The sequence below is a fragment of the Carassius carassius genome, chromosome 27, assembly GCF_963082965.1.
Source record: "Carassius carassius chromosome 27, fCarCar2.1, whole genome shotgun sequence".
NCBI lineage: Eukaryota > Metazoa > Chordata > Actinopteri > Cypriniformes > Cyprinidae > Carassius > Carassius carassius.
The window spans coordinates 28,671,981-28,698,931 of NC_081781.1; the positions used below are offsets into that span (position 1 = coordinate 28,671,981).

A 26,951-nucleotide genomic window follows, 5' to 3' on the forward strand; every position below is an offset into this window, starting at 1 on the left:
AATTTTAGCATATTGTCAATTTTGTTAGTACAATGAACTACAGTATTTGCTGTGAGAGGTTTTAGTCATGATAGAACAATGCTAAAAATATCCCAATTATTAATTTCTTTTATCTGGTGATCACAATTGGATACCATATTCATACAAATGTCTGTGAGCATTTGCAATATGCAAACATGAAGCAGGTTAGACTGGAATACTTGCTGCAGATCAAAGAGGTAAACATGGACCCAGCTAAACAGGTATGTATGGGACTAGATAAAGTGGTGCTCATCAGAGAAACATAGGCAGAAGACAGCAGCTACAATCATTTTGTCTCTATTTGCTTCTCTGATTCTGCCACGGGATTGGTACCCAGAGGTAACTTGGAATTACAGAAGCTTTAGGCTGGACCCAACTCTTACAAAGACCTGGATGACCGAACACTTGGAAAGAGATGATGCCAACCCCTCAGAGGACCTCAGATGATGCCAACCCTGAAACAACATACAGCACTACCAAATTTGCTATAAGTTTGATCACAACAAATTGTTGTTATTAGTGTAACGGTCTATTTGATTACATGTCATTAACTAACTGCATGACTTCTACTGTACATTTATGCCATATGGACATCAACTTGACAGTCACTATTGATACTACTAAATATAATGTAGAAACCATTTTGAAATGTTGTTTCAGGCTTATCCTTGGTTTGTGTTCCTATATCTTCCACCATATTTCCCTTTCCCCAACCCAAACTCTTTGCTGCATGGAGGTGGAAGGTGTAAAATTACCATCCCCATAAGCATGTCACTGTTCACGCCTTGCAATGACATAACTGCACCGTTATGCCCGAAGGTTTTTCCCATGATGCTTGAACAAAGAAGATATTCACTGATCTTGACAAAAATGTATGGACAAATGTTTAGGGCAGGCTTTATGTTAGTTAATTTGAGATTCTCTATTTAAAGTAAAGTGTTTAGATTTAATGTTTGACAATGCAACCACTGTAGTGTTGTAAAGAATATTGTAAAATAAAATGCTTTCCTGTATACATGACTTTTGATTTGTTCTTTCAACATTATTTACTTTTATAAATATGTTTTATTACGGCTTTTGTACATGTAATCTCTATTCTAATGACTGTGTCTACTGTTTTACAGTACAGTAACATTCATTCAGCTCCAAGTAATTTCAGACTGAATATGTAAAACAAAGACTTGATGTACCACTTACTTTTGAAAAAAGTATGAAAGTAATACAATAAAAAAAGTGTAAATGCAATCAACAAATAGGATTCTCACATTTAAATTTTTCTTATCCTAGAATGTATATTGTCATGTCATGATCTTGTTTACCTGTGCTGTCCCTTTCAATCTATAACAAATAACAATTTTACTTTTGTTAATACATAAGTGTTTCAATATGCTACGACCACAATCTCTTTGTAAGGCAATTCAGCAGTATACAGACCAATAGATAAGATTGAAGAATATAAAGGCCCCTGGGAAGATCATGCGAGAGTAGGCATCAATGATGTGAGTGTTTTGGATGATACGGAAGCTTCGAAGGCTCTTCTTCTTGGCTGCTGTGGCCTCATTTGCCAAAGACAGGCACACCACCATGTGGTCCTGTTTATCTGCAGCCTTCTCAGAGGAGACAGGAGCCTGTGTATATCCTGTCAGGCCATTAGTATCAGGCTTACTGTATGCTTCATCCAGAATCATAGTCCTTGCTTGAGATATGTCACATGTGCAAGGTAAAGGCTAAAACGAAAAAACACAAACACTTCCATTAACATTTAGTGAACTTTAAACTTGCTTCCAGTTGCTGATTCCATGGTTACCTCACGTAATTATTAAGTCCACCCCTGCATATACTGTACAAAACTGTATGTGTTGTCAAGCCCACATAATGAAGGTGATGGTGAAAATGATAGTTAGCAATATAAAGAGATTAACTGAATACACTTAAATATCAGATGTGTATTTACCTTCTCCTTTGATTTGCGATCTGTCCCATCATGCACTGTGGTCAGGTAGTTTACGGCAGCATACTCAAGTACTGATAAAAAGACGAAGACGAAGCTGACCCACAGGTAAATGTCCACAGCTTTGATGTAGGAGACTCTGGGCATGGAGGCGTTCACTCCAGTGATGATGGTGGACATGGTGAGCACCGTCGTGATGCCTATAAGAAATGACATTGAAACACGAATGAAACACAATTGTAGTCACATTATATTTGGATCTAGAACTGCTTACATCAAGAATAACTGGTTGTGAAATCCTGCACCCATTTAGGCATTCAGCTAAACAATCCCACTGGTTTCCCCGTTTAATTCACCTAATGAGACTCGAGCGGGAACAGCTCGCCGGTCGATCCAGAAGGACACCCATGACAGCATGACCATCAGAGTGGCAGGAAAGTACGTCTGAAGCAGGAAGAAGAAGATATGACGACGCAGAGTGAAGTTGATGTAAAGACGATTGTACCAACCTGAAGGAGATATGAATTGAGAACAAATACTAGTTAAAGAAAATGCAAAGATTTGACAAAGGACTGAACTTAAATCTTATTTCTTAAGGGTACCCAAATCTTGAAAAATGAAACTTTAATGCATCATTTATATCAAAACTCTCATCACATAATGATTTATCTGATTGTGTGGTTTTGACATTTCTTGATTTCCTGAACAGTTAGCTTTCTTAGTTAACTTTGAAATTGAAGATAAAATTGAAATTCTCCAACACGGACCACATTTGGTGATACAAAAAAACAAACATTACAAACATAAATAATAAATAAACCTATGAAATATCTTTAAAAAAGCTACTCTCAAATTTTTTAGTTAAGTAAATTTTTGTAAATGGTCGCTCTTTTCTGTTCTTTATGCTTGATAACAGCAGGAGTCATCACTAATGGTCAATCAGCACTTGAAGATTGAACCTGTTTTATTAATTAACAGCAACACTATTTTCCTTTTTACTCTCTATATAGAAGGGACATATAAACATTGAACTATGCTGATTTAACACTGAGGATTTTGCGGTGTAATAAGCATAATCACACTACCATAATTACTGTATTCTGTTTCCATGAGCTTCAACTTCATCACTGCCTTAATCGCATTATGCATAAATAATGCAAAAAGAAAAGAAGCCACTCACGACAAAGTCCAAAGTTGCTCAAATCCTCAAACCTTTATATGCATAAAGCAAAATGGGATTTGTGCAAGATGTCTGGCAAACTAACCTTAAAGGTGCAAAGTGACAGCACGTCATGCACTAATAGACAGCCTGAAATGGAAACAGAGCTGCCTATAGTTTGCTATTTAAAACAAGGCATGTGCACCTGTGCTGCTGTAGAAGGCCAGTCTGGAGGTGGTGTGAAACTCCTGAATGAGGAACTGAGACAGAGAGATCTTGTCATCTGTGCTCAGTGATTCATCTCCACTCTTCCAGTAGAGCATCAGGTCTTCATCAGTGTAAGCATCTGCACACACAGCAGATGAACCAATGTTTGCAGAGACGGATGTGATATTTGACATTAAAGGAATAGTTCATACAAAAATGTAATTTAGCTGAGAATGTGCTCGCCTTCAGGCCATCCAAGATGTAGATGAGTTTGTTTCTTCACCAGACTTGAAGCCTTCAATCACTTGCTCAGCAATGGATCCTCTGCAGTGAATGGGTGCCGTCAAAATGAGAGTCCAAACAGCTGATAAAAACATCACAATAATCCACAGCACTCCAGTCCATCAGTTAACATCTTGTGACAAGAAAAGCTGTGTGTTTGTAAGAAACAAATCCATCATTAAGATATTGCAACCCTAAAAATTTCAAAATAAGATGTCTGTAATTCATAATAACGCTTACTCTATGAAAAGTCCATCCCCTGTAGTCCCCTCACATCAAAATCCACCCACCTGTTTGTTTAGGACTCTTTTTGTTTTTAAATGGTGCTTGAGCTGTGCATATTTCTCTCCTGATTCAGATGAGACGGACCTACTTTATATAAAGTGTCCTTAATTACTATGTATTTACATTTAAATGAATTATTTAATACAATGTACTGTACTTCTTGTGTACATCCATTTTTACATTGTACTTGAAAATCCCATCCTGTCATGACCATAACTCAACCCAAAAGAAAAGATTCAATTCAACATGAACACAATAGGTGAACTGTACCAAACAATTTATTATTTTATTATTAGGTACACATTATTTTAAGACACTGGCTGTAATTTAAAGTGGGACCACTTAAAGCCATATTATAGATTGATGGGAAGCAACAGTTAGTATTTAATAATGTGTTATTGATGGATTTGTGGTCTTTTTAACACTTTTGGTTTCTCCAGATGTTAACTGATGGACTGGAGTGGTGTGGATTGCTTGTGATATTTTTATCAGATGTTTGGATGGCACCCATTCACTGCAGAGCATCCATGGATGAGACACTGATGCAATGCTACATTTCTCCAAATCTGATGAAGAAACTAACTCTTCTACTTCTTGGATGGCCTGAGGCCGTGTACATTCAGCTAATTTTCATTTTTGGGTGAACTACTCCTTTAAATTCAGGAGAATTGCGTCACTCACAGCTCTCCAGCTCTAATGTGCAGGTCTGCGTGTCCAGTGGGAATCGACTGAAGTCCATATTACATGCTGAAGTTACAGTCACCCTGAAACACCAAAAAAATAGAAAATAAATAAGCTCTGTCAAACATGATTATGACAGCATGAAGGTTAAGCTGTGCCATGCTTTGTCCTAGCATCTGTGTTGGTATTCTTGTGTAAATGATGTTTGTTGTCCAAACCTGAGGCTGTAGAGCACATGTCCATCAGGATATACCCTGATCATGATGTTCTCCGTGGTGGTGTCGTGGATGAAGGAGCGTTTGGAATGCACAAAGAACACATCAGGAACCCAGATTTTCTTCACTAATCGACCATCAAAAGTCATGCTTTTATTGGTTTTACTGGGAAAAGACAATCGTTCGTCCTTCCAGTAGTGTCTCAGGTATAGCGTCATGGTGAAGTCCTGTATGAAAAGTATCCCAGGGATTGATTTTCAAGATCACCATGTATATTTTTGCTTGTTAAAATAATAAATGTTAAAATACGTTCTCCTATCCCATCTTAGCATGCAGAGTAAACTGAAATTAAGCAACTCTAAAGCGCTATCAATACATTGATCTGTTAATATGTTCTACTAATCTTTACCAGCCTTCTGAGAAACTATTGTATACTGCATCTATTGTATAATTAAGCAAGAAGGTTTGAGAAGTTGTGCAATATTGTGCAAAATCACAGGGAGCAGTGGACCTCTTTAGTCCCACTACCCACTATAGTATATAAAAAACATCTGAAATCAATGAAAAACCTAGAAAGAGACAAACTAGCTGACATTACAGTGGTCTTTTTACAAACAGCATCTGATCAGGTGATCTCAACTAAGACAGATGTAGAATAAAACAGCTTAGTGCACCTTTAACAGTACAGTTACCACTGATGTTGTGGTTACAAAACTAATTTGCTTAGTCCGATTTAAACTAGGGAAGAAAAAAAAACCTGTATGCAAGGTGTTGACATTCATTACTAAACTGCTTAAAGTCCTGTGAAATTTTATCATCTGTTAGCATTACTGCAGGATGTCAGCACTTTTACCAGTCTTTATCAAATGAGATGGGCTGATCATGATTGGCTGATTTACTGTGATGTCACTGGATTATCTTCTAGCACATTATTTAAAATGAAATCCACACTCAAATGTAAACACTGGCACTGATATGATAAAAAAAGCATATCTAGATACATCTCTGGTGCTTTCAGAAGTAAAGGTTAATCACAAACACTGAGATACATATACAGTATAATCCATGCAATCTCCTTGATGATATTTGGACTGCAAGTAGCCTACTTTAATGTTAAGAATCACATTCTCAATACAGCAATGTACTGTGATTAGTTAATGCTGATTTAATTTTAGAATGTACAGAAAGGAAGACTTCACTTTTTATTATTATTATTTTTTTTTTTTTTCTGTGTGGACAACAGTGCAAAGCAAATGGAGTATGGGTTGCTGGAGTGTGTCTTTGAATTATAAATTAAATTAATGATTCATAACATTCATTGACAAAACTTTTCTTACCATATCTACTTCTGAGATACTGTCCAAACTCTCTACCTGTACATCCACACCTACTGGTACTGCTGGACCTGAAGAGAAGAGAACAGTATTAGTTTCAAGTTTGTTTGTTTGTTTGTTTGTTTAACCTGAGATGGATATTTTCACATTTAAAGACACTTTTAAAAATCAGGAATTATTTACACACCCATCAAATAAATGACATACGGAAGTCCTAAGAGGACATGGATTATTATTATTATTTTGTTTCTTTCTTGCTTTGATAACGATCTATATAACAAGTTATTTTTTCATGATCTTGTTACCACAAATTAATATTTTCTTGAGATCTCGACATAACGAAAGTTTTTTTTATTTTTTATTATCATGACTTAATATATCTCGTGATCTCAACATAACGAAAGTTGTTTTCTCGTTAATACAATTTAATATTTTCTTGTGATCTCGAAATAACGAAAGATGTTTTCTCATTATCAGGACTTAATTTTGTAATGATCTCGACATAATGAAAGTTGGTTTCTCTGTATCATGACTTAATATTGTCTTGTGATCTCGAAATAACAAAAGTTATTGTCTTGTTATCATGAATTAATTTTCTCGTGATCTGGACATAACAAAAGTTGTTCTCTAAGTTACACAACTACACCAACAGGTGGCACTATAGACCTAAATATAACTGATGGGGTGTTGTATATCCACTTCACACATTTGGGACAGAATAAGAACCTTATTTGCTATAATTTGTGCAGTATAGTTCAGACATTTAATTAATGCTTGAATTCAACTTACTTTATTTTTTTTTTATTTGAAATAAAAGTATAATTTGTAATTTTTAGTAGTCATGTAGGTGCTGTGACTGATATCATGTGCGTTACAAGCTTGGGATGCTGTTTGAAAAGAGTGTTTATGTGTGTGTGTGTGTGTGTGTGTGTGTGGTTTCGACAAAAAAAAATACAAAAGATTACAACACTGTAGAGAGTGCGCAAGAGAGAGAGAGAGAGAGAGAGCGCGCGAGAGAGAGGGAGAGAGAGCGCGAGAGAGAGAGAGAGAGAGAGAGAGAGAGAGCGCGAGAGAGAGAGAGAGAGAGAGAGAGCGCGAGAGAGAGCGCGAGAGAGAGCGCCGCCCGCATGCTCACCGTCTTCAAACAACTCGAGCGCTGTCTTGCTCTCTCTCCCTCGTGCATATTAATCAATTGACACGATGGTGTTGATGTTTAAATCATTTAAAATGAGAATGTAAATCTGCTCACCCCATTTTTGTTTGTAAGAAAAAAAATTCATATTGCAATATATCGCAGAAAAATAAAATATCTCAATGTCATTTTTTCCCAATATCGTGCAGCCCTAATAGCAACCCATGGAACGCACTGGGCCCTCTTCAATAAGTGTTCCAGTGGGCCTCCCCCCAATCAGATGTCGATCTCAGCATCAGAGAGAGAGCTTTCCGATGAAGATTGGGCAGCGCTGCCACACTACGGGAAAGTAGCAAAGCTTGAATCGGATCCGGAGATGATTGCTATGCTTTCTCAGGCCACCGATGGGCTCCTCCTCCCTCACCACCCTCACCGGCGGTGTAGCGAAGGGGTATTCGGCAAACCCCCAGGTGGAGCAGGCGGTAGCGATGCAATTGTGCCCTAAATCTGCCTCCTCCTGGTGGGGAGACCTGGTGTTTCCTTTCTGGGTCTGCAGGCACTCCTCTGGTATAACTGCAGTGCCTATATGGCTGGCAGGAAGCTGCTTCTGCCTTACACACTATGGCGTTGCTGAAGGACCTGCATGAGGGTGGTCACGATCCAGAAGTTCGGAAGGAACTCCAAACCGCCACTGACCTCGCGCTCCCAGTGATGAAGTCACTTTGAGTACTCTGGGTCGTGCGATGCCCTCACTTGTGGTCCAGACGCAGGGCCTATGCAAATATGCGTTTCTCCCAGTGAGCCTTCTTGCACAGACACTGTGCAAAGTCCAGGAGGACAAGGAGCAAGTCTTGTTAGTAGTGACGTATTGGCCCACTCGGACCCTGGTTCCCTGAACTAGTGCTCCTCGCGACAGCCCCTACTTGTCCGATTCCTCTGAGGAAGGATCTACTGACTCAGAGACGGGCACCCACCTTTTGGCACCCACGTCCAGACCTTCAGAAACTACATGTTTGGCCCTTGAACGTGGATGGGACGTGGAGGTTCTAGGTGACCTACCCCAGGAGGTAGCGAACACAATCACTTTGGTGAGAGCACCATCTATGAGACCATCTAAGCCTTGAAGTGGAACTGTTTGTTGAGTGGTGTTCTTCTCCCTGAGAAGAACCTCGGAGATGCCCGATTGCAGTTGTGCTTTCCTTTCTGCAGCTAGGGCTGGAGTGAAAGCTGTCTTCCTCCACCCTCAAAGTCCAGGTTGGTGCTATTGCTGCATATCATGACCCTGTGAATGGGAAGTCTTTAGGTAAGCATGACCTCATCATCTACTGCTAAAATCACTACAGCAGGTGCCAATCTAGCCTTTGCATTCTGTTGAGCTAAAGTTTCTTTCATTTAAAACTCTGCTCCTGCTTGCACTGGCCTCCAGCAAGAGGGTAGGGGACCTGCACGCATTTTCTGTCGACGATTCGTGCATAGAGCTTGTACAGGCTGACTCCTAGGTAGTCCTGAGGCCCCAGCCTGGCTACGTGCCCAAGGTTCCTACTACACCCTTTAAAGACCAAGTGGTGAACCTACAAACGATGTCTCTGGAGGAGCCAGACCCAGCCCTGGCTTTGTTCTGTTCCATCCGAGCATTAAGATGCTACTTCAGGACCTCAGACCAGCTCTTTGACTGTTACGGAGGCCGGCAGAAGGGGAGTGCCGTCTCTAAGCAGAGGATAGCCTACTGGATTGTGGATGCCATCACCCTGGCTTATCAGGCACAGGGTGTGCCATGCTAACCTTAACGTTTCATTATGTCGAGATCACAAGAAAATGAAGTTGTGATAATGAGAAAACAACTTTGGTTATGTCAAGATTACAAGATAATTAAGCTGTGAGAAACCAACTTTAGTTATGTCGAGATCACAAGATAATTAAGTCATGATCACAAGAAAACAAGTTCTGTTATGTTGAAATCATGAGAAAATTAAGTCGTGATAACATGAAAACAACTTTTGTTATGTCTAGATCACGAGGAAATTAAGTTGGGATAACAAGAAACCAAGAAAGAAAAAATAATAATAATCCATGGCCTCTTAGGACTTCTGTAATGACAACATATACAGTAGGTAAAATAAGTATTGAACACATCACCATTTGTCTCAGTTAATATATTTCTAAAGGTGCTGCTGACTTGAAATTGTCACCAGATGTTGGGAATGACTTACGTAATCCATACATACAAATAAAACAAAACAAATAAGTTCAGATTCAAATTAAGTTATGTGTAATAAAATAGAATCACAGGGAAAAAGTACTGAACCCATGAAGAAAGGGAGGTGCAAAAAGGCATGGTAAGCCAAGACACCAGCTGAAATATATCAGTAATTGGAAAGCAATCCTGGCCCTCATCAGTGAAAATTAATATTAGTTGGTTTAGTCCCAACACCTACTGTACCAGGATGATGAAGATGAAACAAGGTTGGAGTTTCCAGCGAGACAGGAAACTCTCGGTTGGTTTCAGAGAAAGAAAATAAAGCTGCTAGAATGACCAGCCAATCACCTGACTTGAATCCAATAGAAAATAAGAACTAAAGATCAGAGCTCATAGAAGAGCCCCACAGAACCTTCTAGATTTGAAGAATGTTTGTGTGGAAGAATGGGCCAAAATCACACCTGAGCAATGCATGCCACTAGTTTCTCCTACAGGAGTCGTCTTGAAGCTGTCATTACCAACAAAGGCTTTTGTACAAAGAAAGTATTAAAGTATTTAGTAGTTCAATACTTTTTCCCTGTGTCTTTCCATTTTATTACACGGATCTTAATTTCTGAACTTATTTGTTTTGTTTTCTTTGTATGTATGGGTTACTTGGGTTGTTACTGACATCTGGTGAAAATTTCATGTCAAAAGCACCTTTAAAAATAAGAAACATTTTATGAGAAAAATGTCATTTAATTATTCTAGTAAATAAACTAAACTTTAGTTATTCTAGTATATAATCTAATTGTATTTTATTTTAAGTTATAAGTTATAAGTTACAAAAATGCCTTTTTATGGTTTTAGTCAACTATAATAACCCTGCTTTAAGGTGCTAATATGCACCTTATATGGGGTAAATAAGACACAAAATGTATCACAACAATATAACAATTATGCCACATAGCAAATGTAAAAGTATTGAAATGAAAAGAGTGTCAAAAGAACCACCCTCCAGGCCACGTCTTCAACATCTATAGTTATTTTGTCATAGTCTTGGCCTTCTCCACCTGACCTTTGATGCACAAAGATCTGTGAATATTGCTTGTTCTGCATAAATGGATGGACAACATAAATATCCAGTGCTTGGACGCCTCTTTGGCTGAGTGGAAGACTTATATGTGTGAAAAATTACTGTATTCAAATGTGTCTAAACTACATTTGAAACTAACTAGGACTAAAAACGTAAGTCATTGCTCGTCTCTAAGCACCTGTCTGTTTCTGATGGTCTCAGATGAGGCCTTTGTGCAGCCTCTCTGTAGGCATGAGTAAAACAGAAGCAGGAGCTCATACTAAAGAGCCATCGCTGTGTCTTCTTCACCACCTCTGTGTGCACTGACCATCTGAAGACTGCAGTTATTTAATCACCAAGAAATGTGATGCTCCAGATACTGGGCTTCCATTGATGGGAGTGCTCTCTGTATTGTCTCCTGAAGTTTAACACAAACTCCTTGGTTTATCTCCAGACTGATTTGATCAATTTGGGGTACGGGGTGAATTCTGTGGGCTCTAGAGTTGAGGGTCAGTGAAGATGAGATCTGACCTCCAGTTTTGATCACATATCCCTGTTGAAAAACAGCATATGTTTGTTAGGTATGTTTTGAAGCATGGTTTCATCTGGTTATGAGCTGGTCCCGAGCAGAAGCTAGTTGCTTAGGACCAGTTCAGGACCAGCTTAAACCAGCTGTCATGCTTCAAAACATACCTAACAAACATATGCTGTTTTTTATAAAAAGGTTCATAAAATCGAACAGAACTTTCCACTCCTGCGCTCTCAGGCTAATTTGACCTGTTTAGTAAATCTGGTCCTTGATGTTTTAAAACATGCTGGACCACAGACAGGGAGAGGAAGTGACTGGATGTATTAGAAATTACCAAACAATATAGTGTACAATCTCCCAGTCACACCAGAAACGACCAAAAAACACCGCTCTTCTGCTTTTTCCTGGAAGGTGTTTGGCTTGATGATGGAGTTCTCTGCACATATTCAGGCACACTGCAGCAACTTGGTTCTCGTTGACAAGAGATTTGCAACCTTTAATTGCAAAGCTTGTTATCTAGTGAATGCACATTTGCTGGAAGAATTTTCTGGCTGTGCTTTTGTAGTCACGACCAGCAGTCCAGAAAATGAGCTCCAATTCCATCTTTGCAAACAATAGATCGATATCGGGGGAACTTGTTTGCTATTTCCAAAAGTGTTTGTCAGTCGTAGATGATATCCAGCACAAAAGCCACACAAATTAAACACAAGAACTAAATTAAGTCAGAACATGCAGTCGCACTCAGTGTTATCATCGCCCTCCTGAGAAACAACTACATTTTCGTGATTAAACCCCCACTGGGACTGACGCTCAGGTTGTGAATTTGAATCTGTCTGCTGTGATAATGAAGACTGAGAAACATTCTGAAGAAGTCAGACGCAAAAGCAATGTGTAAATTAGAAAAGCCTTCGTAACATCAGTGAGTAATTGAACAGTCCAGTGAGCGCTGGTTCAATTAACAGTAAGTGTAGCTTCCAGCCATCCAGACACTGCCTAGAAGAGGTCAATCGTCAAATCGCTGCAAGAACAATGAGACTCGAGCGAGAAGCAAGATATCAGCGTGAGCTCCAGACATCAGCAGAATGTGTAATAGTGATGCAGATGAGACGTGGGTAAGGATTTGGACAACAAATGAGGCCGAGAAAGACTTTAATTATAAAGTGATGCGTGTGGCACTGATCAAACTACAGTATATAACACACCAGCCTGGGTAATTTATAAAAAAATATTCATTATTATTGGTTTAAAAATATGATAATCTAATCAAAGGCAGTTAGGGATTGTCAAAAGTGTCACGTCACTTTTTATTCACATTCACAACTTTATTGTGATGTACACACACACACACACACACACACACACAGATTTTACCCGCAAATGCTGGTCTCATAGTGAAGTCATGATCATCAACACGCAGAAGATGGTCTGATTTCAGCTGATGTGTCTTAGTTTCATCCAGCATCTTCTTGAAAAGTGAACTGCAAAAGAACATCTCAACTCTTCAGCGCAATCTCATACACACACAGACGTCTCATTATTCACCACTCGATCTTCAAGTTTTGAGGTAAAAACTACCTATTTAACTGTAATAAAATAAAAACTTTGAATTAACTGCACTAAACATTTTTAAATGCACACTAGTATATATTAGCAGTTTTAACAAAATGGATTAGTATTTCCAATAAATGATAAAAGGCATTTATTAATAGAAATATTAAGATTTAGAATTTTAACATCATCAACATATCATGAACTCCATTCTCTTCAGTAAAACATTTGTTCCTGAAATGTGAAATGAGTTCAGATTGGCTTTTCCACACAGAATTTCTTAGGTTCAGTTTTGAAAAGTAAAAAAAAAGAAAGAAAGAAAGAAAAAAATTACAAACTACATAACGTTAAGTGGTTTGCTGTAAATTACAGTTTATTCTGGTTTTGCTGTCACATATAGTTTTTACAATGACAATTTTTTAAACCCTTAAACCGCATATTGAACTGCTTATTTTGTTAGTTTTCTGAGCAGAATTTAAACTAAAACAATAATGCAGAATTTAATTTATGAAAAGGCAACATAAGGACACCATTACCATTATTTTCTCAGCCTAGACAGTAATTTGCCTAATGTACATTTACTTCACTATATTACAATCAAATCTAATCTAATCTTGACAAACTATATACAGTATATCGTTGGAAAGGTCTACGACTCCCAAATATATATTTTACCAATGTTTTTTGTTAAAAATGATGTAGGAAAAGTAATAGATTAATTTATGACAAGAGTGCACCCTCAAAAATCTACACTATAACAGGAGTTTTGACCTTCGTTTAAAAAAAAAAGACTTCTTCGTTGCCTTTTTCTCTATCACATTTTAGAAATCATCAGAAATTATATATCGACTGAAGACTTAAAATCTCAAAATTCATCCTTTAAAAACCATTTTAAAATCAGACATTGCATTACCATGTAAATGGTACATCAATATCATGTTACAAAATGTTTTCATTCATGAATTCTACAAATTTAAGTTTGAATCGTGCACTATAAAGTCTATGTTCAAAAATGTGAGTAACAGTTAAGGGGTTAAGAAAATTAATCACAATTTACAAAACCACAAGCATTTTTATAATTAGATTGTTTGTGCAAAGATAATGCAGTATCCTTTGTGACAACTATCCCAGCTCTCCATGGTGTCTATTTGCATATTAACTTGTTAAAACTAAACTAATAAGAGCGGGACACTTACGTTCCGTGTTTGTGATGTTGTTCAGATGTTCTCCTGAGGCTGTGCTTCATCTTCCCGCACTGACCGCACACACTGGCGCACAGCAGAAGAAAGACAGCTGTTATGAAGCGAGACATGGTGAAGGAGAGATGAGACGGTCATCTCGTCTTCCAGTCAGCCTCCGTTCATCAGATCAGACTGAAGTCAGCTCTGCAGGCGCTGAACGCTCGAGCTCACGCGCGCACTGATTGGTCAAGACATCGCGATTACCACGACGCGTCGAGTCATACTATTGTAACCTATTTGTTACATTTGAACTTTTAATTTAGTGCAATATTTGGTCATTGCAACATTTTCTGTGCAGTTTTCACTAACAACTGCCACTTTTTAATCTTTTTTTATTGCATTATTTGTCCTTTTAAATAGAACAGATGAAGATGTTTTAGTTGTCTATCATTGGGCCAACATTTATTTTATCTACAGTACTGATTCACATATATGATGTTACTCTATTTAAATTCCAAACTCTGAAATTAATCAAATTATTAATTGCATCAACTTTTCGTTTGCATAATACATGTGTGTAATGTGTATATTTATTATGTATATACACACACATACAAGCATATATATATATTTAGAAAATATTGACTACTATATTTATGTTCATAATATATATATATATATATATATATATATATATAAACATAACTTATTTTATATATGCATGTGTGTATTTATATATACATAAAAACATAGACAGTACACATAAATATATTATGTAATCAAACTTATTTTGGATACGATTAATCGTTTGACAGATGTATATAATGTATATATAGATTTTTTTTTGTGAAAAAGCAGCTCATCTGCACACATTACAGTAATGAGATTGTATTATATGAACATAAATATATATATATAATTGTTAAAAATAAAAACTTAAGAGTCTTAAATGGTTGAAAGTTTTCTGAAAATTAGCAGATGATTCATTGACATTCATCATTGCTCTATGTGCATATGCTTTTAACTGTTAAACATTATTACAACCATTACTACAGCCGGTATGTAAATGTTTAATTTTGGGATAGACAAACACACAACAGAAGCAATTCCATTTCTACAGGTTTCAGTTTTTTTTTTTTTTTTTTTTTTTTTTCAGTCGAAGACCAAATTTTGTACAATTTGTAACAACAGCCTTTCTTTAATGCATTATTTGGGACACCGTATACAAACAATAAATCGCAGGATCTGAAAACAAGCCACTTGTATTGATCATATTTCACCCCAAAAAAATTTTATGAATTAGATTGATTTTGCATTAAGAAAGCAGGAACATTATGCCCAAATTCTTAATACATGCAACACAATCTCATTACTGTAATGTGTGCAGAGAAGCTGCTTTTTCACAAAAAAAGTCTTTAAAAAAATCTTAAATTAAAAGGCAGTACAATTACTACCATGATGCATAAATACTTTACAGTTAAAATAGTACGTATATAATAACAGTATTAAGAACACATAACAGTAATAAGAATTGAATTTTTGAGTGGAATAATTGTCATGAAACATTAGAATGCAAACAAACAAAAAAATCTTAATGGTCCAAATACAGACTTGACTGTCTTCTTGTGAAATATACTTTAGCATTTTTGGGGGTGAAATCAGACCATGACGTGTTCTTGACCAGCGTACTGAGATTTGCCCCTCCAGTTTTTGTTCTGTGAATATATCCAGATATCTTCTCCCCTCCTGAAACACGAAGCTCTGTCCAGGAAGGACAAACATGAGACCGAGGATGAGCTGGACCTGGACGAGGGCAGAAGTAGGAAGAGTTCATAGTTCATAATCAAACTTATACTCATGAGCCAAATAGATCCTGCGGAAAATGAGCGCAGCTAGAGCGAGTGTGAGGAGGACGATGAGGACGGCCGAGCCCGTGTGACCGGGGTCCTGCGGGGGGAGCTGATCAGCGGGGGACGCCGGGGATCTCGGGGACTGGCTCTGGTTCTGCGAGCGCCGCTGACGTGGACTCGGAGCCGCTGGAACAGACAGACCCTCGCTTGATGTCTGAGGAGCAACAGCTGATGATGATGATGATGATTCAGTCTAGACCAGAAAAAAGACACTGAAGCTGATTACATCACATTTTCACACTACAGCTCTGGAGCCACTGAAAAACTAGCGTTTCATCAGCGTAGTGTTTCCCAATCCTCCCCGACAGCAGAGGGAACAGGAAATGATGCAGGCTAACACTGTGAGAGTGCAGGGGTGTTTGTCGCACCTGCTCAGAGGATGCTGTGTCTTCTGCGTCTCTCTCTTCTGTAGCTGAGCTCTCGCTGTTACTCGAAGCCGCTGCCACTGAACTGCCACTGTCTGCAGAGGAGCTGGATTCAGCCTGACGGACGAGATTTTTCACAATACAGTCATGAGAATTAGGCGGTAAATGTGCTTAGGATTAAAACTGTCACAATGCAAAAAGTCTTAACGTACCTATACTAGCTTGAGGCAATAACATTACAGGGAATAACATCCTGCAGTGGTCAGTTTTGAGATGTAGATGTTTATTTCACTGCACTTTATCTGTTTGCATCTGTAGATTGAATTTAAACATACCGCACCAGTTGCACCCCACTAAGGACGGCCCTCATCGAAACCTATTTTTCTCCTGCATTGAGCAGGACATCTCTACTTCAGCGGCACTTTGAAAGATCGGAGGATATTATATTTTGCAAAACTTTTTTTTATTGAAATTGTAATATTTCACCTTTATACTAGACACTAAAAAGCAGTTACACCCAGGACCTTAAGCGCAGAAATGAAAAATGTCCACCATTGAAAACCATTAAAACTACAGAATATAACCCCAGTTCCATTTTAGCATATGCATTCCTAGTTGATATGCTTTCATAATATGCCTATGCTCACTTTTTTCTGTTTTCTTTGGTGAATTTAAAGTGAATTTAAATAACAATCATAATTGTGTGGGTGCATTGGTATGAATATCTGTGTGTGGTTTGTATGTGTGTTCTGAGAAATGTATGTACAGTCGTGGCCAAAGTTTTGAGAATTACATAAATATTGGAAATTGGAAAAGTTGCTGCTTAAGTTTTTATAATAGCAATTTGCATATACTCCAGAATGTTATGAAGAGTGATCAGATGAATTGCATAGTCCTTCTTTGCCATGGAAATTAACTTAATCCCAAAAAAACCTTTCCACTGCATTTCATTGCTGTCATTAAAGGACCTGCTGAGATCATTTCAGTAATCATCTTGTTAACTCAGGTGAGAATGTTGACGAGCACAAGGCTGGAGATCATTATGTCAGGCTGATTGGGTTAGAATGGCAGACTTGACATGTTAAAAGGAGGGTGATGCTTGAAATCATTGTTCTTCCATTGTTAACCATGGTGACCTGCAAAGAAACGCGTGCAGCCATCATTGCGTTGCATAAAAATGGCTTCACTGGCAAGGATATTGTGGCTACTAAGATTGCACCTAAATCAACAATTTATAGGATCATCAAGAACTTCAAGGAAAGAGGTTCAATTCTTGTAAAGAAGGCTTCAGGGCGTCCAAGAAAGTCCAGCAAGCGCCAGGATCGTCTCCTAAAGAGGATTCAGCTGCGGGATCGGAGTGCCACCAGTGCAGAGCTTGCTCAGGAATGGCAGCAGGCAGGTGTGAGTGCATCTGCATGCACAGTGAGGCGAAGACTTTTGGAAGATGACCTGGTGTCAAGAAGGGCAGCAAAGAAGCCACTTCTCTCCAAAAAAAAACATCAGGGACAGATTGATCTTCTGCAGAACGTATAGTGAATGGACTGCTGAGGACTGGGGCAAAGTCATATTCTCCGATGAAGCCCCTTTCCGATTGTTTGGGGCATCTGGAAAAAGGCTTGTCCGGAGAAGAAAAGGTGAGCGCTACCATCAGTCCTGTGTCATGCCAACAGTAAAGCATCCTGACACCATTCATGTGTGGGGTTGCTTCTCATCCAAGGGAGTGGGCTCCCTCACAATTCTGCCCAAAAACACAGCCATGAATAAAGAATGGTACCAAAACACCCTCCAACAGCAACTTCTTCCAACAATCCAACAACAGTTTGGTGAAGAACAATGCATTTTCCAGCACAATGGAGCACCGTGCCATAAGGCAAAAGTGATAACTAAGTGGCTCGGGGACCAGAATGTTGAAATTTTGGGTCCATGGCCTGGAAACTCCCCAGATCTTAATCACATTGAGAACTTGTGGTCAATCCTCAAGAGGCGGGTGGACAAACAAAAACCCACTAATTCTGACAAACTCCAAGAAGTGATTATGAAAGAATGGGTTGCTATCAGTCAGGATTTGGCCCAGAAGTTGATTGAGAGCATGCCCAGTCGAATTGCAGAGGTCCTGAAAAAGAAGGGCCAACACTGCAAATACTGACTCTTTGCATAAATGTCATGTAATTGTCGATAAAAGCCTTTGAAACGTATGAAGTGCTTGTAATTATATTTCAGTACATCACAGAAACAACTGAAACAAAGATCTAAAAGCAGTTTAGCAGCAAACTTTTGAAAACTAATATTTATGTAATTCTCAAAACTTTTGGCCACGACTGTATGTATTTTTATTTTGCATGAAAAAAATAATGCTACAAAAAAATGTATGTTGTTTCTAATCATTGACACTGGAAAGAAATGTAAGGGGGAAAAAAATTATGTATAATTTTATGATATTTTAAATTTAGACACAAGGGTTAATTTAATCAATCAACAAAGGAAGTATGCGGTGATACTTTTTTTTTTTAACCCTACTCACCAGTGATGTCTTGATCTCTAAAAAACATATAATATTTTTTGATGTTTTGATCATAAAAGAGCCTGACCTTGAAGTTGATCTGCCGTGCCAGTCTATGTGCCTGAGGGTCAACAGGTCGGAGGTCACTGTCAGGAGAGAGCGCCAGCAGAGCGGACCGCATACAGCTGCCACATGAATCACAGCAGAAATCCAGAGACCTGCCAAACACACACACACACACACACAGAAGAAAAACTTAAACAAACATCACTAGAAACGAAAGAAACCTCATCACAACCCTTCACAAACTAATGACCTCCACATAGTAGGGAGTTTCACACCCATTCAATTATGCTAATGAGAAATAAGGATATTAAAAATATGAACTGTACTCCTGGATGCTGATTGATCAATACAGCATTCAACCTTAATTGTTCACTGTATGTCTGCTCAACACACATAGAGCCACCACATGTACATCTTCCTGCAATGGACTGGTCAATTATCACATTACGTCCTAAGCAGGAACAACTTAAAAACTGAAAGTGAAAATGGTGTGAGTTACAGTCCAATCACAGCCAGAACATATCTGATGTTTAACAAACAGCTGTGTGAATCAGGAACTACAAGAAGTTGATTGTACTTCTGGATGGCCTTGATAAGGATCCAGGTTTGATGGCAGTGATGCATAGACATGAGTCGGAGTGATCTGTTGTCTTGAGTGTATGTGTGATGGGCGTGGATGTTTAATCAGCATGTGTTGATTGCAGATACAGCCATCAGAACAACAATCTGTCGCCCATCTCCTTGGGTCTTTTTGAAAGGACACAGCATGTCCACACATGCTAAAATGTGGCTTCAGCTGGATTTGATAATGGCTTTTAAGTCTCTAGGGCAATTCGTATTTGTCATCCTTCCCTATAAAAATGCTTGCTACCGATGCAAAACCGCTGAAAATCAATCCTGGTCCAAATGTTTGTATGACGAAGGAAAGTTTTCGGAGGCAATGTGTAAATGTGATTGACACAACGTGAGGTCATATAAATTGTTTTACGTGCAAAATTTTCACAGGAGAGTTCCGGATGTGCAAGGAACTTAAACTGAAGAGCTATTGTTAAATAAATTACAAATTATTAAATAAAAATGTTCAATGTCACTAAAATAGTGAAAACCTTCAGTAAAACAGTCAATGTAATCTACGTTTTACACTATATGAGTGAATTTGATATTTACATCACTTATTTCTATGCACCTATACAACAACAGATTGCAATAAATAGCTATGAGACACAGGATGAACATCTTACTTTTTAGCGAGAGCTCTTCTCTCCTCAGGAGTGTAATCCAGAGATCCTATCGCTCCTTCACCTTTAGTTGGCATGAATCCAATGATCGCTATCAAGGCTGTCCGAACTGACACACACAATAAAAAAAAGAGAGAAACATACAGCTTAATGCTGAATAACAGAGGAAGCTACAGAATCAACACTGGATGCACTGTAAAACTACAGTAGGTGTGTCACACAGCAACAAGTGGTTTCATTTCATGTTGAGAGCATGTTTACATTTAGCATTCAGGAAAAGAAGACTATATTAATTCAACTGCATGGAGATACCCACTACTCCATGATGGCTGCCATGTTTCTGGATGGTGACCAGAAATGCTCAGACAGATCTTCTTCCCAACTTCAAACCGTCCATTGGGCTGGGGATGAGAGAAAGTATTGTATTATTTCAAGGAGAAACAAAAGGACAACAGAAAATTATTAGGAGAAGAGGAAGTCAGCAGATGACTAGAAGGACACTTATAAGCCATGGCATTAAAACCATCACTCAGAACCCCTTCACAAATATGCCACCTAATAGAAGGATGTGCAAAACTACATACTGTCGAAAAATCAAGTCAGGTTTACAGTGCAGACAGAATTGCAAAAGGACAGTTTAGCTTTCATGATTTCAAATGAAGCTGGATTGAAAAGTTCTGTTTTTGACTTTTAGTGTGTTTGATATGTTTGAGATTCTGAGGAACATTGGTTATCCAACAGTTGACGGAAGCCACTGATTATCATAGTGGGGTGGGGGGGGGGGTGTGCTACAACCCCAATTCCAGACTTTTTGTAAAATGATTTTGTAAAATGCAATAAAATCAAGAATCTGTGATTTGTTAATTCTTTAAAAAAAAAAAATGAAAAATTGCAAAGAATTTTGCTCTTTCACCAAGTACTATACATGATATTGCGAAAAGATTCAAGGAATCCAGAGAAATCCCAGTACATGTAGAGCAAGGCAGGAAGCCTCAGTTGAAGGTTCTTGCCCTTTGAGCCATCAGATGGCATTGCATAAGAAACTGTCATGATGCAGTGTTAAATATAGCCACAAGGGCTCAGGAGTACTTCAGAAAACCACTGTCATTTACCACAGTCTGCTGCTGCATCAAGAAATGCAACTTGAATATCTGTTACTCTAGGAGAAAGCAATACTCAATTCTATGTAGCGATGCTGCCGGGTTCTCTGGGCCAGAGCTCATCTCAGGTAGTCAAGAAGACATTGGAAATGTGTGCTGGGCTCAGATGAGTCCACATTTAAACTTGTTTCCAAGAAAAATGTTTTCAAAGACCAAAGGGGCCATCTAGACTTTCATTAGCGACAGAAACAAAAGGAAATGTCTGTCATGGTATGAGAATGCACCAGATCAAACGGCATGGGTGACTGAAATATCACTGTAACGGGTTAAAAACTTCACAGTCACGGGAAGGAGAAGGCGGGAACCAGCAGACCTTTAAATCAAACTTTAATAACCAAAATAAACACAAAACAGCGTGACAGCCCCTCGCGGACGACTGTCGCACACAAAATAAAACCCAGGCCTGGTCCTCTCTCGTCCTTCACTGTCGTCGCTCCTCTTTTGTATCCTTCCAATCTCCTCCGTGGGACTCCAGACCGGTGAGTGGAGCAGGTGTCGCTCATTTCCAATCATTCCACCGGCCTCACTCCGTTCCCATGGCTATCGGGCCCGCCCCGCTCGTAACATACCCCCATCGCCCCTCGCAGGCCGGGGGGTACTCCCGAGACTGCGCTCTACTGCCCCCCTCCAACCTCCAGGGGGACCACTCACGGTGGCTGCGGGAACCTGAGGGTAAGGACAGACAGACGAGGCAAGAGAAAAGGAGATGGAAGGATGAGGAGCGAAAAGACGAGAGAGGGGAGAGAGGAGAAAAAAAATAGAAATAATTGTTCCGGTTCCCAGACACGCTGCTGCTTGGCCCTCCACCAGCTGGGTGAAGTCTTCCACGGTGCCCGGTGGTGGCACTGGATGGCTCTCGGTAGACGGCACGACACTCCTCCACCGCCCGGTGGACGGCGATGGCTCCTCTGCTTTCGGGCAGCCGGCAGGAGTCCCCCGTTCCCTGCTCCTCCCCATTCAGGTGGATGGCAGTAGGCTCCGGCCCCCTGGCGAAGGGCGCTGACTCCTCTGCTCCCTCACGGACGGCAGCGAGTTCGTCCGTCCCTGTAACTCACTCCAGCCCACCGCCTCAAGCGTCCACAGCGGCAGACTGCTCTCGGCCCGCCCCACTCGTCACAATCACCCAATGGATAAGTTGTGGCCTAATGGTTAGAGAGTTTGACTCCTATGCCCTTGAGCCCCCAACTGCTTCCCGGGCGCCCGGTTAAATGCAGAGCACGATTTCTGAGTATGGGTCACCATACTTGGCCGTATGTCACATTCACAAATATGTCCAAAGGTAATATGTGACTCGGAGGATTGGTTTCGTAGACAGAGTGAATGAGCTAGACTAGCCCTAGTCTCCAGTCCTACTGAAAATGTATTGCTGATCTTGAAAATGGGAATCAGACAGCAACAATCACAGGCATCGGAAGTCTTGATTAAATCAAGATTGGACAATTATTTTGCTTGCAGAACTTTAACAACTAGTATCCTCACTTCCTAAATAACAAAACATTGTAATTAAAATGCCCGTTGATGTGACACAGTGTTAAACATGTCTCTGTCCCAACTTTTTTGGATCGTGTTGCAGCAAAATCAAAATGTGTTCATATTTACAAACATTGGGAATCTTTTCTTTGTACTTTTGTCAATAAAATAAAAGTTTAAAGAGAATGAACAATGAATGCCCCAACTTGGGGAATTGGGGGGAATTGGGGTTGTATTTTTGAATAACTATTCCTTTAAGTTTCATTTAAGCTTTGTTTAAAAGAACCAACTTATAAACAACTCAACTTAATAAAACCACACTGGTCACAATCCATGCGAGAGAATGATGCAATAGAATGGTGTGCCATCTATTTATTTGTATTTTACTAGTATTACTAATATTAGCCTGGTGTATTACCCAGTATTTGGCCATACACAAAGAACATTTTCTGACAATTTTCAAGTGATAGCGAAAAACTAATCTCTTTATACGACACTTGACTTCACCCTAAATTAAAAATATTTATTTACCTTTCTCTTTAATCTTCCCTTTATAATAACTGAAACTCTGTATTACAAGCACTTCCTGTGTCTGTTTGCCTCTTTAAAAAGTATCGCTTTATGTAAACGCCAACTGAAAGTTACTTTGGATAAAAGCGTCTGCAAATGACTAAAGGTAAATGTAACATTACTTGCCCACCACAGTACCAGCCACACGTTCGTTTGCTTTTTTATAGAATTAAAAACCGTTTAGTTCGGTTGGACACAACGCTAAACTGAAAGCATCTGCTTTATACAGTACAAGCTGCAGAACTCACAGTGCAGCAGGAGTCAGGTCTAAAGGTCTTTTCTTTTAAATGTCATACCAACATCTCAAATGTAAAAGGGAAAGTGAAAGAGTCTAAAGTTTCGCCCACCCCCAATGTTACCAGTAATACTGGTTTTGTTGGCCAACTATTTACTGTCATTGCCATGGAGGTACGCAGTTATACAGGTACACATAGGAGCTACAGTTTGAGAAGAAAACTGTAATTTAGCAGATGTCTGTTTTTTTACTTCATCCTACAAGTAAGATGTGTGAAGGACCATTATATTCTAGAGAAAGGGAGTGCGATATGTGATGTCTACGATAATATCATAATCCATTTTAATTATGCATAAGCAAGCACTATTGACCATATCACTGACTTTGCCAAAAAAAAAACACCCAAAAGCACTGCATGATGTGGGATGTGGTATAATGACCCCAAAATGTAATATGTGGGGTCAAAAACACTCCTGGCCTGTATCAAATTGTCTGATATTTCTATACGATACAGTTAAGCAGTATCACAAGAAAAAAAGCAAATATCTGCATGATTGCAAACTTAATAATGATTTTATCCAGTAGTTCAATAAAGAATAAATTAATATTGTGAGTCGTGATTTGTGATCTTGCAGCTTTTTTTAACTGCTTTCACATATTTTCAAAACCTTGCCTATTTTTTTCAAAACTTTACACACAAATCCAAGAATTGCACACACAAAATGCAAAATGCACTCGATTCAAAATATCACAAACACATCTCAAAAGGCAACATTTGTAAACACCTTTGCCATCATATTAATTCCTGTTAGATTTTTGTGTGTTACACAGAGAATTGTGTTGTGTTTTGCAAAGTGTTTTCTGAAATTGAAAACGGAGTCAAAGGCCGAGAATTAGCGTATGATTTTGCAGATTTGGTGTGTGCTTCTGATGTCAGCTTTCAGAAACTGTCTAACAAGTAAAGATTTTGTGTAAGCAGCTGAAAAAAAGCTATGAACACAATATTGTAGTTTAAAACAAAACCAGAACAGAACCATTACACATAATGCATTGATATTTTTTTTTTATCTTCTTTTAAGGAATCATTGATTCAGTCACTTGATTCGTTCCTGAATGAATGATTTAATGACTCACTCATTAACCTGCCCACACCTACAGGAGGTTTTAGCTTCATATTTAAATATTACTTAATTTAAAACAACAACAAAATGTCATATTTCAATTTTCAAAATATTATTTTTAAAACATGAATCTGATTACTCCGAATCTAAAGCAGCATTCAGATGTATTAACATAAATAATGCAGCTTCTGCGCCACTCCTGCAGTGCAAAAAAATGTGTTGAACTGATTCGATTGGTAATGACCCTAAAGGGACTTATTATTCTAACTGAACTTTAATGTAAGAAATTGACAGAAACATGAAAACTGTCAAAATGCCCCTGGAAATCAGTTAAAGAGGCAAATATCGCAACTTAATAAAAACGTTTCTATCACTGCTGTGAACTGACCACTGCGCAGGACATGATGTACATGAAAAGCTTCAGGAGTCAGCTGTCACTAACCAGTGTACCAGCACAAAAACACACTCCTCAAGATACTGTCTCATTCTCACAGCGGAGGCATTAAGAGCTGAGCTGGTTTAAGCAGTACAGAAGTGGTCTTACAGTGAGCAGAATGATGCTGGGGGGCTTCATGGGGTACTCAGGGGGCAGCACAATCCGACCGTGATACACTCCACCATCAAAATCAGAGTCTGGAGGTCCTCGAACGGAGAAGTGCCACTCAAACAGGTTATCCTGATGAACAAAGGACACTCACATCAGACACTCACTCCATGAGAAGTATAAAAACAACATCAAAACTAGCACATTCTGATCATATACTTCAAAAAATGAAACATTAATAAGACAATAATAACAATATTAAATGATATTAGCAGTGTCTCACCTCCAGTGGCTGAGCGTGATAATGTTCTGTTGGGTCCCGGAGCTCTGCTGCCTCTTTCATCAGCCTCTTCACAGCTAAGAAACGGTAAAAACAGACAAAAGACTGCTGCTGATCCTGCCACACTCATCTGTCCTTCAACTGTGCTCTTAACAAAAATTCAATATACTGACTCCATGGGCTCTGAATGGACTAAAAACAGAAGTTTAGTGCTGGCGAATTTTAGTTTAAAATGTCAATGTTTTATAGTAGAGCTCTACTAGATTGGTTTGTATATTAGCCTCTTGGGAAATTATGTGAAGACAAAACTGAATTATTCATTTGTAGTGTATGCAAAGGTAAGTTTGACTGAAAATATATGCATTCAGTTTTGTGCATCACTCATGCTGATTGCACTGCACACATGAATGATTTCTCAAATCATACGCGCTTTCGCTCTTCTAAGTGATCAGACTTAGACGACAAATCTAAAGGGCACAAATCCCACAAAACATCAGAGACTTAAGGGTGGACATTTTTGACTTGGGATCATAAGTAACCACTAGAGATTCAACCCATGCAAAAGCCCAAATAATTACCAAAACAAAGCCTATCGCAAATGACTCGAACTAAAATTATTGCAAGACAACTATGCACTAAAAAAAAAGAACGAAAGAAATAGGTGTAATCAATAAAAAACCCAACAATTAATAACAATTAGCACAATAGCAAAAAGCACTAGTCTAAAAAAACTAATAGCAAACAAAATAGAAACACATACTGCAGAGACCTAATGACTATTTTTTTTTTAACTAGAAAATGTGTAAAAATCAAGAATATAATGTAAAAAAATATTAGCATATTGTTGGGCATATGGGGTTTATAATAATGTTATTGCATTCCAAAGTTTGAGCTCAATGATATTTATTATTATTTTTACAATTACGGTCTCAACGTTTGCTTTTTCTTCCCAAACACTGTTACTGTGGTAGCACAGTGATGGTACCATGAATACCATGGTGTTTTACTATTATAATATTCGCGTACCATTGTGTTTAAATGGCATAGGATTTTGTTTGATCTCCATAGCAAACAGTTAGACGCATTCCAGCACAGTATGGACACATGAATGAGCTCTGACTGAGGCTATCATCGAGATCATAGCATTTAAAGAGTCCAGTGTGTCTCATATAAAGCACATAACACATGAAATTAAAGGCGTAACTGATTTATTGTTTATAATGCAGGAAAGATGTGATGGCATACCTGGACTCTTCAAGTTATATTTGCTCTCCATGTCTGAAGAAAACTCACGCTGAGCTGATATCTTCTGCTCTGGTTATTCAGTGATGTCTTTAGGATTACAGCCAGGTGTTTATCTAGCGCTATAATCCTGACGTGGCGACACTGAAGTTTTCTTTCCTACTTTCGAGATTAATTTTCTCAGATGTCACATGAGAAAAAAAATGAAAACAGGAAGTAAAATGACACTTTGAATCGCAGAACTTTATTGATGTGCATCACACGAACAGCACCCTGTGACGTCATTCGCTGAAAACGAAATATGGCCAGATATGGCAAGCTGTATTAACATGATGAGCTCCAAGATGGCGCCGTGGATAGTAGTGGTTTTCTAAGCTGAGAAACAAATTGGGTATTTCTCACAAATGTTCGTATACATTCTGTAAAGTTGCTAGCTACTATTGATAGATTGTTAATAGTTGCCAAGATTGAATA

At 38.6% G+C, this 26,951-nt stretch overlaps 2 protein-coding genes across 2 annotated transcripts; both read right to left on the minus strand.

The window, feature by feature from the left end:
- Positions 1-1,327: 1,327 nt before the first annotated feature.
- LOC132107346 (gamma-aminobutyric acid receptor subunit rho-2-like) lies at positions 1,328-13,975 on the minus strand. Its single transcript, XM_059513576.1, has 9 exons — positions 13,792-13,975; positions 12,419-12,525; positions 6,139-6,206; positions 4,805-5,028; positions 4,587-4,669; positions 3,337-3,477; positions 2,329-2,481; positions 1,976-2,172; positions 1,328-1,748 (listed from the first exon to the last, which is right to left on the minus strand). The coding sequence occupies exons 1-9, from the start codon at positions 13,905-13,907 to the stop codon at positions 1,440-1,442; spliced, it is 1,398 nt and encodes a 465-aa protein (XP_059369559.1). The 5' UTR covers positions 13,908-13,975; the 3' UTR covers positions 1,328-1,439.
- Positions 13,976-15,558: 1,583 nt separating this feature from the next.
- Positions 15,559-26,698, minus strand: LOC132107125 (ubiquitin-conjugating enzyme E2 J1-like). The gene is made up of 8 exons (XM_059513331.1): positions 26,481-26,698; positions 25,239-25,312; positions 24,956-25,087; positions 20,172-20,256; positions 19,859-19,964; positions 18,640-18,769; positions 16,055-16,168; positions 15,559-15,879 (listed from the first exon to the last, which is right to left on the minus strand). Exons 1-8 carry the CDS (start codon positions 26,509-26,511, stop codon positions 15,607-15,609), a joined length of 945 nt encoding a protein of 314 aa, XP_059369314.1. The 5' UTR covers positions 26,512-26,698; the 3' UTR covers positions 15,559-15,606.
- Between the last annotated feature and the right edge of the window lie 253 nt (positions 26,699-26,951).